General features: G+C 51.2%; 1 protein-coding gene across 1 annotated transcript; it reads right to left on the reverse strand.

The window, feature by feature from the left end:
• Positions 1–4,329: 4,329 nt before the first annotated feature.
• JUN (Jun proto-oncogene, AP-1 transcription factor subunit) lies at positions 4,330–6,871 on the reverse strand. Its single transcript, XM_027852835.1, has one exon. It carries the CDS (start codon positions 6,736–6,738, stop codon positions 5,686–5,688), a length of 1,053 nt encoding a protein of 350 aa, XP_027708636.1. The 5' UTR covers positions 6,739–6,871; the 3' UTR covers positions 4,330–5,685.
• Between the last annotated feature and the right edge of the window lie 4,260 nt (positions 6,872–11,131).

Raw genomic sequence — 11,131 nt, forward strand, 5'->3', positions numbered from 1 at the left:
AGCTTTACCCTTCAGACTTAAGGCTTTGGTCAACCTGTCTCTGCTTCATACAGTTGCCCTTTGTGTAAGAGCTTAGAGGACAGCATGGCAGGCTGAAAAAAGAACCCTTGAGCTAATGGTTTCCTCCTTCCCTCGGAAGCCCTTTCACAAGGCTGTGGAAGCTACTGACTTGTCAGGTTGGTGGTCTCCAAGCACTCTTGGGAACTGCACGGCGAGAGAGGGCCATCAGTGGAAGAGCAAGTGGGGCATCTTTGGGTAGAAGAAACTGGGAGGCTGGAGGAGGGGAAGAGGGAGAAGAACGATCACAAAGTGGAAATGACCCCCGAGGGTGATTTGTTAAAGGAAGGCAGTTATACGTGTCTGCTTGTGTGTGTTCAGCTTATCATGTCTCCTTATGGCAATCAATGAGGATCTACGAAGCCAGGAGGTAGGAAGAGGGATCAGTAGGAGCTGGGGAGGGGCAGAGGTGAAGAGAGAGTGCATTCCAGGCATGGAGGATGGGCTGGTGTGGGAGGAGGGTCTTGGGTCAGTTCAGCCAGAGAGCCACTTTGTCTGTACGGTAGAGCCTGGGAAGGGGGATAATGTATAGGAAGGCTAGAAAGGTGGGCTGGGCCAAGGTTGGAAAGGGGTTAACACCCAGAAGTTGTATTTGATACTCCCGAGGAGCCATTGGAGCTGACTGAGTAGGAGTGTGACAGTCAGGTTGCAATTTAGGAAAATCCCTTTGGCAGCTGATGGGAAGATATATAAAAAGGCAGAGGTCTGAGGTGGCAAGACCAAATACAGCCAGTGTGACATTTATAAAACCGAAGTTGAATCAAACAGCAATTCTCCAGCTTTTTGGTCTCAGGACCCCTGAACTTCAAAATTACTCAGCTGTCCCACAGAGCTTTGGTTTATATGGGTTAGAGCTACAGATATTTACCAAATTAGAAATGAAAAGGTTTCAGTATTATTCTGAAGATAGTTTTGACCTCATGGACTCCCTGAAAAGGTTTTGGGGAACACATTGAGAACTGCTAGGCTAAGTAAACTTTTAAGGTTCTGTTATCTTATGAATCCTCTAACAACCTAGTGAGGTAGGCAGTGCCAGCATTATTATCTCCTTTTTATAGGAAGGAAGGAAGGAAGGAAGGAAGGAAATGAGCATTTATTAAGTACCTACTATCTTCCAGGCACTTTACAAATATCATTTCACCCTGGAAAATGGATGCTATTATTTTTCCCATTTTTCAGTTGGGGAACTAAGGCAAGCAGAGGGTAAAAGACTTGCCCAGGGTCACACAGATAGTAAGTATCTGAGACTGAGAAGATTTGAACTCAAGTATTCCAGGTCCAGCACTCTATCCACTGCTGCACACAGCTGCCTTTCCAGATGGGGAAACTGAGGCCGGGAGGCGAACTAAATGGTCCAAGGTCACCCAGCATTAAATAAGGTTCTTTCCACCACACCTGGCTGCCTCTCACTTGAGCCCAAACTCTCATGTTATTAATGATTACCAGACCCATAGATGAACTCATTCAAATTCTTCTACCCCGATAGAGTGCCTCTTCAGAAAGTTAGGCTTCCAGTGTCTGTAGATAACCTACTGGTAAGGGGGCCCTTCAGATTCATGTCCTGGAATTCCCTTCCCCCTCCACCCTGTGTACTCATTTATCCATTCCAGGTATTCACTCTTCATTCCTGTTGGCTTTTATGAAAGAATGTCAGCCATGTGAAGGAGGCATTCCAAGGCCTGAAACAATCCAGGGCTGGGACTGGAAGGCTGAGTTTCAGAACACTTTTTTTTTTTTCTAAAACAGGAGTTTAGAGCAGAATGGGGAGTGGTGTGACCTTTCAGCATTACACAGTTTTGTCTGGGGTTTCGTCTACCTTTGCAGGTAATTAATTGCCCAGCCTGTTTATTTTTCTAGTTGACTCTTGTTTGGTTTCCACAAAGCCCCACCCCACGGCAGTAGTATTTGTCCCTCGCCTGACTATTCCTACATATGGTCAAAATCAACTTACCTTCCGGGTTGCTGACATGGGCAAATTTACTGTTGGCAGCCACCGGCAGCCTCCCAGTAACCCTTTGTTTGGGGAATGTTATTACAATCCAGTGCATCTGATAGCACACGTACTGTCTGCATCTCCAGCCATCGGAGAAACCACCATTGGCCTATTTGGATTTGGAACCACAACGGGGAAGATTCAGACAAAGAGAGGAGAAGCTTGGGGGCTACCCCCGGCGTCTTGGTTAGAACTGACTGGCCTCAAAAGAAACTTGCCTTGAAGTCAAATCTCCCACTCCTGCTGTTTAGAAAGAATATTCATTTTCACAAAGCCAATTTCTTGATGAAATTAGTTATTGCCTTTAAGTTTCACAAAATTCTTTCGAGAGGATTGGTACAAAGTTTAATATCCTCATTTTACAGATGGGGAAATTGGGACCCTCAGATGGGAAGTGACTTGCCCAAAGTCACATGGATAGCCCATAATAGAGGTAGGCAGTGTGGGATAGAAGGAAAAGCTCCCCATTTAGTGAGAGGGATCTGGGTTCAAGTCTTCTGTTACACTCTCCTTTACGATTTGTTTATTGTCTCTCCCTTCAGAGTATGTGATCTTTGAGGGCAGGGATTATGTTTTTGGCTATCTTGGCATCTCCAGGCTTAGCCCAGTGTCTGAGGAATGGTAATTACTTAACAAACGCTTGTTGACTGATTTGTGTGACTCAACCTGCCTAGGCCTCAGTTTCCCCATTTGTAAAATGAATTGGATCAGGTTATTAGCCAGCCAACGAGGTCCCTTCTAACTCCAGATCTGTAACCCAACGTTTCTGGATTAGCAGGCACACAGCCTTCTTCTCTCATTACAAGCTGTGCGACGTGCAGCAAGTCAGCCACCTTCTCTAGCCTCAGTGTTTGCATCTGCAAAAGTCAGTCTTTTGCTCACTTGCCCATCTTACGGAGCTGTTATACAGGGAAGAATACTTTGTACACTTTAAAGCTGTAGAGAAATGTTCCTTGATTGCTGTAACAGAAAGGGTCCCGGAGTCACAGCCAGGCAATGTAGGTTAGAAACCTGGCTCCTACACTTCTAGTCATGTGATCACCATCCAGCCTCTCTCTTGGTCAGAGCAGGTTTTCCTTATCTGTAAAATGGGGATGAGAACACATTCACTCACTACCCACCTCCCAAACTACTTCACTAGGTTTATTGTGAGGATCTAACCAACTCGGGTAAACAAAGTGCCATCTTATATTTCAAAACTAGTTTATAAAATATTTTCCCAGTTTTACTGTATGATTTAATCCAAGTGGATCTTGGGAGAAAAAGTCCACAGAGAGAGCTCCCTTTTCTTTGTGTTGTGTAGCTTTATGACTCTCTCTGAGCCTCAATTTCCTTATTTATAAAATGGGGATAATACATCATTCAAAAAGGGTTGCACTCAGTGGCCTCCCAGGTGCCTTTAACTCTAGGTGTATGATTCCTTGATCCTCTGGTCATTGAGAAGATCAAAGGAGATACTGTACATAACGCACTTCTCTAACGTTAAAACCCACTACTTAAACGGCAGCTCTATCATCTCTTCATCTCCCAGCAGACAAAATTTGAGTTTGTTTAACCCCCAAAGCTGAGTTTCAATTTCCATCCTAATCATCTGCTTACTTGTTAGGATTCTCCAGCTGATCTTTCCAGGCACTCATATGATTATTGTGTGAAATTAGTCCTTCAACAATATAATAGGAAATAAAAGCTAACTGAGACATTTCAAACATGGAAACCTCTGAGATACTAGCAAACTGATTTCCCACAAGATATCATGGGTGCTTGTTTCAGGGGAAAAAAAATAGAATTATTTTCTCCTCTTGGGTACCAGAATTTGGCCAGTTAGAGGAACTGCTAAGATATTTTTTAAAATGTTGCTTTTAAAAATTATTATAACAAGGTCAGGTGAACTATTTTCCTAACATTACCTTGGGACGCAGCTGGCCTAGCTAAGTAAAAGAGAGCTAGAGCAAGTGTTTGAGCTCTGAGGATTAAGCTGTGGACCAGCGTTCCCTAACTCTGGGCCTCAGTTTCCACATAGAAAATGCAGGCAATATTTACCGCTACCTTCTTAAGAGGGTCCTCTTGAGACAGAGGTCCTGTACATCATAAACTACTATAGAAAACAGCCGTTCCTATTGTTGGGATTTTCTTAAGCCCTTTACCTCTCAGTTTCAGGTAAGAATTGGCTACGTGACTTAATGTAAGACACTCCCCTTCAACCCTTACGATTCCAGAAGTTATTTGATTAGCAGGTTGAATGAAAAAAAAAATTCAAAGGGAAAGGAAGTCACAATCTCTAAAGGGTTAGTGAATGACTTTATTGTGACAACAGCATTGTCATAAATATGCATAAGCAAAGATCACCTTGTTTTTTACCTAGGGATTGTTCGACAAAAAGGAGACACCAGTTGGAGTAAATCCTGTACCTTCCCGGGTCTAGGACCGGTTTGGAGAGGAGCAGCTTTTGTCCAAGAGCCAATCACATTAGGAGCTGTAACTGCACATGGCTTTGGATACAATCCTACACTTCAAGGCTGCATCCTTGAAAGCTCGGAGCTGTCAGTTTCATAAACAATCATGTGGGGATTCTTGGGGAGGGGGAGGGGAGGAATAATAAAGAGAAAACACTTTGGTGGTAGTATACTCATCAGGCACGTGTCTTTCCACAGCAAAGGAGTGGCTGGTTGGCCCCCCACTTCCTCAAAGCAGGTAGCGCTTTTGCAAAGAGGGAAATTTAAGGAAGCCCTCCAGTCCTAAAGCCCAGCTTCTGCCCCACCCCCACCCCTAGGACTACTAAAACTGTACAATGCATAAAAGGTGGGGTGGGGGGGTAGAACAGTTTACCATTTTATTGTATTTTCTTAAATATAATAAATCCTTTCTGGAATTTTCAGAAACAAAAAGCATAAAAAAATTATATACTTTATTACAAAGGGTAAATATACCCAGAGTGTTCCAAATCTCTTATTTACAAACAATGCTTGGTAGGGCCCAAACGGAACAAGACAAAACATAAAATAACTTACAAAGGCATGAAGCTGTTTATTGACATTAATCAGCTTTCATAAAATAAAAAAAATAGATATATACATACACAGTTAACTGAAAGACAGGCAAGTGGAGTCCATGGTATTCTTTGCCCTTCCACCCCCCCCCTTTTTTTCCTCTTAAGAAACCTCCCTCCCGCCCCTCCCCCCCACTTTTTTAAAGAGTACTACAGAAGCAAACTACAGTCTCTATTGAAGTTTTTTTTTTTTTTCTATTTTTTCTTTTTTAAACCTTTTAATACTGAGTGATCATCGAATGTTAGAGGTCCATGCAGTTCTTGGTCAACGTTAAACACGGAGCTGACAGGTTCTGCCCTCCAGGTCCGGCAGGGAGGGGGTGGGGTGGGGCCATCCCTTTCTGCCAAGTGGTACTGTTGGGGGGCTTGGCCGCTCCGGACTAGCTCGAGGCCGAAGGCTTGGCCAGTCCTGCCCCGACATGTGCGTGGAGGGGCGGGGAGGGGGCGGCCCAGGCCGGGGCTCAACACGGGGCAGCTTGATCTATCGTCTCTCCGACACTTTGCTGTGCCTGTCTCTGTCTCTGTCTCTCTTCCAAATGCAACCAACGCGTCGGGCCAACCGAGTCTGTCTCTCGTCTCCCAGGGCCGCTCAGAACGTTTGCAACTGTTGCGTTAGCATGAGCTGGCAGCCGCTGTTCACGTGGTTCATGACTTTCTGCTTCAGCTGGGCCACCTGTTCCCTGAGCATGTTGGCCGTGGACGCGAGCTCCGAGTTCTGGGCTTTCAAAGTTTTCACCTTCTCCTCCAGTCGGGCGATGCGCTCGAGTTTCCTTTTCCGGCACTTGGACGCGGCGATGCGGTTCCTCATTCGCTTCCTCTCGGCCTTGATGCGCTCCTGGGACTCCATGTCGATGGGGGACAGCGGCGGGGTCTCGCCGGGCATCTCGGGCACCGTCTGCGGCTCCTCCTTGAGCGCCTGCAGCCGGGGGTGCTGCACGCCCGGGAGCTGCGGGCCCAGGGGAGGCTGCGGGGTAGCCTGCTGCGCCTGCTGCTGCGGGGCCGTAGGCTGCGGAGGGAAGCCCAGGCTGCTGCCACCGGCCCCGGCCCCCCCGCTGGCACCGCTGTAAGCGGGCGCGCTGCCCAGCGCCGAGCTGGGGGTGAAGTTACTCAAGTTCGCGTAGACCGGGGGCTCGCTGTGCAGGCTGCCGAAGCCCCCGGCGGCGCCGCCGCCGCTGCCAGCTAGGGCGGCCACGGGGGGAGCCACCATGCCCGCGGCCACCGACGCGTTCCCGGGCTGCGCGGCGGCCGCAGAGGGGACGCCCGGGAGAGTGTTCTGGCTGTGCAGCTCGGCCAGGGCGCGCACGAAGCCCTCCGCGAAACCCTCCTGCTCGTCCGTCACGTTTTTCGGGCACAGGAACTGCGTGGGCGTGGGCGTGGTGGTGATGAGCCCGTTGCTGGACTGGATGATGAGGCGCTCGAGCTCCGGGGAGGCGAGCTTGAGCAGCCCCACGTCGGGCGAGGTGAGCAGGTCTGGGTTCTTGTTGCGCAGGTGGGGCTTGAGGCTGCTCACCGGGTCGGCCAAGTTCAGGGTGAGACTCTGCTTGAGCACCTTGGCATGGCTGTAGCCGTAGCCGCCGCTCTCGGGCTGCACGAAGGCGTTGAGGGCATCGTCGTAGAAAGTAGTTTCCATCTTTGTAGTCATAGAACAGAGCAGGTCCCCTCCAAGCTGGCCGAGCGTGGACGTCGGTCTGTGCGTCTGTCCGCCCGCCCGCCCGTCTGCCGCGACTCGCAAAGCGAGCAAGGAGCGGCGGGTTTTAGGAAAGAGACTGCCTGGGGCGAGTTCAGCACCCCGACTCAGCCAGGGGGTCGACAGCCCAGCTGGCCCCCCTCCCGGCTCGGCCACGAGGGGCACTCACTCCGCTGCCTCCTGTCCCGCGCGCGCTCCTCGGCTCCCGTTTGAAAAGTGGCGGCGACGGGGCGTCCGGCGGGATGAGCGTCCGGCAGCGGGGCCAAGCGGGTGACAGCGGCTCTCCCGGGCACGGGCGAGGGAGCCCGGCCGGGGGGTAGAGGACAGCGAGGACGGGAGGTCAGCCGGGGCCCCCCCCCCCCGAAATGCCAGTCCGCGGCGGCGTCGGTCCCCGCCTCCTCCTGGCTGGCAGCGGGCGGAGGGCGGCTGCTGCGCTCCCGAGCGCGGCTCGGGTCAGGGGCCGCAGCGGCAGCCCCTTCCTCACTCTCCTTCGCCTGCCTCCGGCTCGGGGCGCCCGCCCGGCTCCCCCGCTCCGAGAGCGCTCGGCTTCGCCGAAAGTTCACTGCGGGCTCCGAGAACCACTTGTGTCTCCGGGAAAAGTAGTCTGCGGGGCAGCAGCCCCTCGGCCGAGTCGTGTGTGCGCGGCGACGGGAGCCGGGGCACAAGCCTGGGTGCCCCCGAGCTCGAGCTCCTGGGCAGCAGCAAAGAGAAGAGTCTGGTCCTGGCGGGACGGCTCGGGGCTCCCCGCACTGCACCGCACCGCACTGCACTTCACTGCACTGCCCTGCACCGGCGGGAGGGCACGGGCCGGACTGAACGGACGCCGGGGGTTGCCTGCGGTTGCCTGATACCCCTGCCTGTCTGCTGCCTGCCTGCCTGCCTGCCTGTCTCGCTCTCTGCCCGTCCCGCGCCGCTCCGGCTGGGCTCTCTCGGCCACACTCAGTACAACTCTGAGCCCGTCTCCAGCTCGGAGCTCAACACTTATCTGCTACCAGTCACCCCCTAAAAATAGCCCATGATGTCACCCCCGCGCCTTCCCATTGGCCCGCGTCGTCCTCAGGGGGGTGGGCCCGCCCGTCGCCATGGAGACCCCACCCTAGAAGATTCTTCTCTCGGGCCCCGCGGAGGCTCACGGGATGAGGTAATGCTCCGCTGCCCTCCTACAGTCGGGCCCTTCTTTCTCCCCGCGCTCCCCCCTCCCGTCTCCGGCCCGCCCCGGCCCGCCCGGTGCATTGTGGGCTGACGTCTTGGGGTTGGACTGTCTAGTGACGGCGGTCTGGCGGCTGGGGCGGAGGCGGGCTCAAGTTCTAGGTTCGGCGGGGGTGGGGACAGGGAAAGGCGGGAACGCTCCGAGGGTCGGTGGGCCGTTACCGGGCGGGAGGGCGGAGACAAGGGACTATCGATTGTCTTCTAGCGTCCGAAGACACGGGGGCGGGGGGCTTCTCCCAATGCGTTCGGCCTTAAGTTTTCAGGAACTTGCCTTCGTGCCGCCTCCCACCCCGCGTCCGGGGACCATTGGTACCGTCCTTAAGGTGGTTCGGTCCCTAGGGGCGGGGAGCCGGAGGGAGAGCGCGGGGGGGGGGGGGGCGGGGTGTGAGGTATCGCGAGATCTGCTCCCTCTCTCTCGCAGCGAATACAAACAAACTTGGGTCCCGGGGAAGTTGGGGCACGGGAGCGGTTCGGAGTGTCCGCGTGGTGGAGCGGACGGGCGCGCTGGCATCATCACCCGAGCGCTGTGGGGAGGGTGGGGAGAGAGGTCCATTTTGCAAATGAGCAAACCGAGGCAGGGAGGAAGGAGGTGGCGGACCCCGCTCTGGAAGGGACCCCAGGACATCCAGTCCGCGCTCTGCCCCCTTCCCTTTGACCCTAGGAAAACGTCCCGGGACTTGTACCGAATCACACAACTAGAAAGCACCGGAGGAGGAATTTGAACCCAGGGCATTACACGGGAGGGACAGGGCAGGGCAGGCAGTGGCCAGGGTGCTGACCTGCGAGGGAGGAAGACCTGGGGTCGAAGTTTTACCCTGTGACCCAGAGCAACTCACTTAATGGCATATGCTTTTCTTTTATTAAGCGCCTACTATATGCCGGGTTCTGTGCTCAACGCTGGGGAAGAAAGGGCCCAAGATTTTACGACCTTCACCCCTCCCGCTTTAGTTACCCCTTGTGTGTCGTCTCCCACCCCCACCCCCCGCCCCGTTAGAATGTAAGCCCTTTGAGGGCAGTAGGGACTGTCTTTTCCCTGGTATTTGTAGCCCCCATCGGGTAGCACACAGTAAGCGCTTAATAAATGCCTGTTTCCTTAACCTTTCTGAGCCGGTTTCTTAGTCTGTAAAAGGGTGGAGAGGCTGTAGGAGGGAAGAAACTAGATGGCCTTGGAGCCCCCAACTAACTTCAAATCCCTTCTCGGGTTCCTACTAGCCTTGTGACTTTAGGCGAATCATTTCCCAGCCTATAAAACTGGGAATAACAGACAGCGCCTGCCTCCCAGCAGAGTCGTTTTGAGGATCAAATTAGTTAACTTGTAAAGCAAGTTCGCAAACCTTCGAGATCTATAGAAATTATTTTATCAGGAATGATATTAAATAATAATATTAATAGCAACATTGTATCAATTAATGAATGCAATACAAACCCATTAGTAAAGTGAGGGAGAGATATCCTCTGAGATTCCTTCCAGCCCAAAAAGAGATCTGTCTTATTTAACGCTGGGGAGAGTGAGACCGCGACAGAGGGGCAGTGGCTTGTCCCAGGTCACATCGCAGGGTTCCCACCTTGGCTGGTAGATTCTAACGCCAAGGTGGCTTCTACTACCCCGAGAACTCTGACCTTCGAATTCCAAACCCTGACTTGGTACACGTACGACGCCTTACTCAATTCAAGGTCAGCCTTCCTAGCGGCAGTGGTTGCTAAGCTCTGGGAATTCCTTAACGCCCACCCACGTCGGGAGATCGAAACCCATTTAGGACAGCCCGAGGCTGCGAGAGGTCGGCTGTCTTGTAGTTGGAGGGTGGGATTTGAATCCAGGTTTTTTCAGACTGTTAGCCCAGCAGTCTCTGTCTGCTACATTTCTCTCTCTGTCTCTCTCCCTCTCTCTCTCTCTCTCTCTCTCTCTCTCTCTCTCTCTCTCTCTCTCTCTTTCTCTCTCTGTCTCTCTCTCTCTCTGTGTGCAAGCATATATACACGTGTATACATACACATAATGCACATATATGTATGTATATATACATATGTGTGTATATGTGCGTGCATGTTGTGGGGATCAGAGTAGTTACTATGTAAAATCGAGCTGTTAATAATATTAATAGCTAACATTTATATAGCGCTTTGAAGTTTGCAAAGCACAGTTACAAATACCAGGTAATTTGATCCTCCCAACCATACTAGCATCTCTATGAGGAAACTGAGTCAAACCGAAGTTTAAGAGATTTGCCCAGGATCACACAGCTAGTAAGTGTCCAAGGCAAGATTTGAACTTGGGTCTTTTTGACCCTACCTAGATTTTGGGGGAAAAGAAACGGAAAGTGGGTTTCAGAGGAAATAAGATAGGTAGCAGAAACTTAGCATCCAGAACTTGGAAAGCGTCCATCACTGTGAGTAGTAAAGACCCCAGGGCTGGAAGTAGGTACAGAAAAATATAGGGAAAACAGCAGGGTCTTTGGAGTGAGAGGACTTGGTTTTCATTCTTGCCTCCAATGCGAAATACCCTGAGACTTGGGCCAAGTCACTTAATCAGTTAATCAACATATATTCAGTGCCTACTATGTGCCAGGCACTGTGCCAATTGATTGGGATATAAAAGGAGGTGAAAGACAGGACCTGAATTTCTTCAAACTGTCAAACCATGAGATTGAACTCTGCCCTTGGAGGGTCCCTCTAGCTCGGAATCTAGGATCCTTTGATGGGGAAAGTCACTTTCTCTTAGTCTGGGTATCACTTTTCTCATGGGTAAAGGGTGGCAAAAGTCCTTTTTCTGCCTTTTTGTAGAGTTTCTGTAAGAGGATGAATGTGGAAGTATGTTACAATTCTCAGTAACATAGCTAACATGGATATATTGCTTTAAAATTTGCAAAGTCATGCCATGTCAAAAAAAATGATTAAGCTCCTACTATGTGCCAGGCACTGCACTGCCCACTGGCGATATCCACACAGTCCTTGTCCTCACGGAGTTCCCAGTAGAATGGGGGAGACGACATACAGACAACTACAAACAAACAAGCTATAGACAGTATAAACTGGAAATAGTAAGCAGAGGAAAGGCACTATAGCATTAAGGGAAATCAGGAAAGGCTCCTTGCAGAAAGTGGGGATGTTGTCTAGGACTTGAAGGAAGCCAGGAGGCAGAGAT

Source organism: Vombatus ursinus, unplaced genomic scaffold (assembly GCF_900497805.2).
Source record: "Vombatus ursinus unplaced genomic scaffold, bare-nosed wombat genome assembly UNPS02009824.1, whole genome shotgun sequence".
NCBI classification, from domain to species: Eukaryota; Metazoa; Chordata; class Mammalia; order Diprotodontia; family Vombatidae; genus Vombatus; species Vombatus ursinus.

Coding starts and splice junctions, on each gene's coding strand:
- JUN (XM_027852835.1), bottom strand. CDS start 6,738: ATGACTACAAAGATGGAAACTACTTTCTACGACGATGCCCTCAACGCC.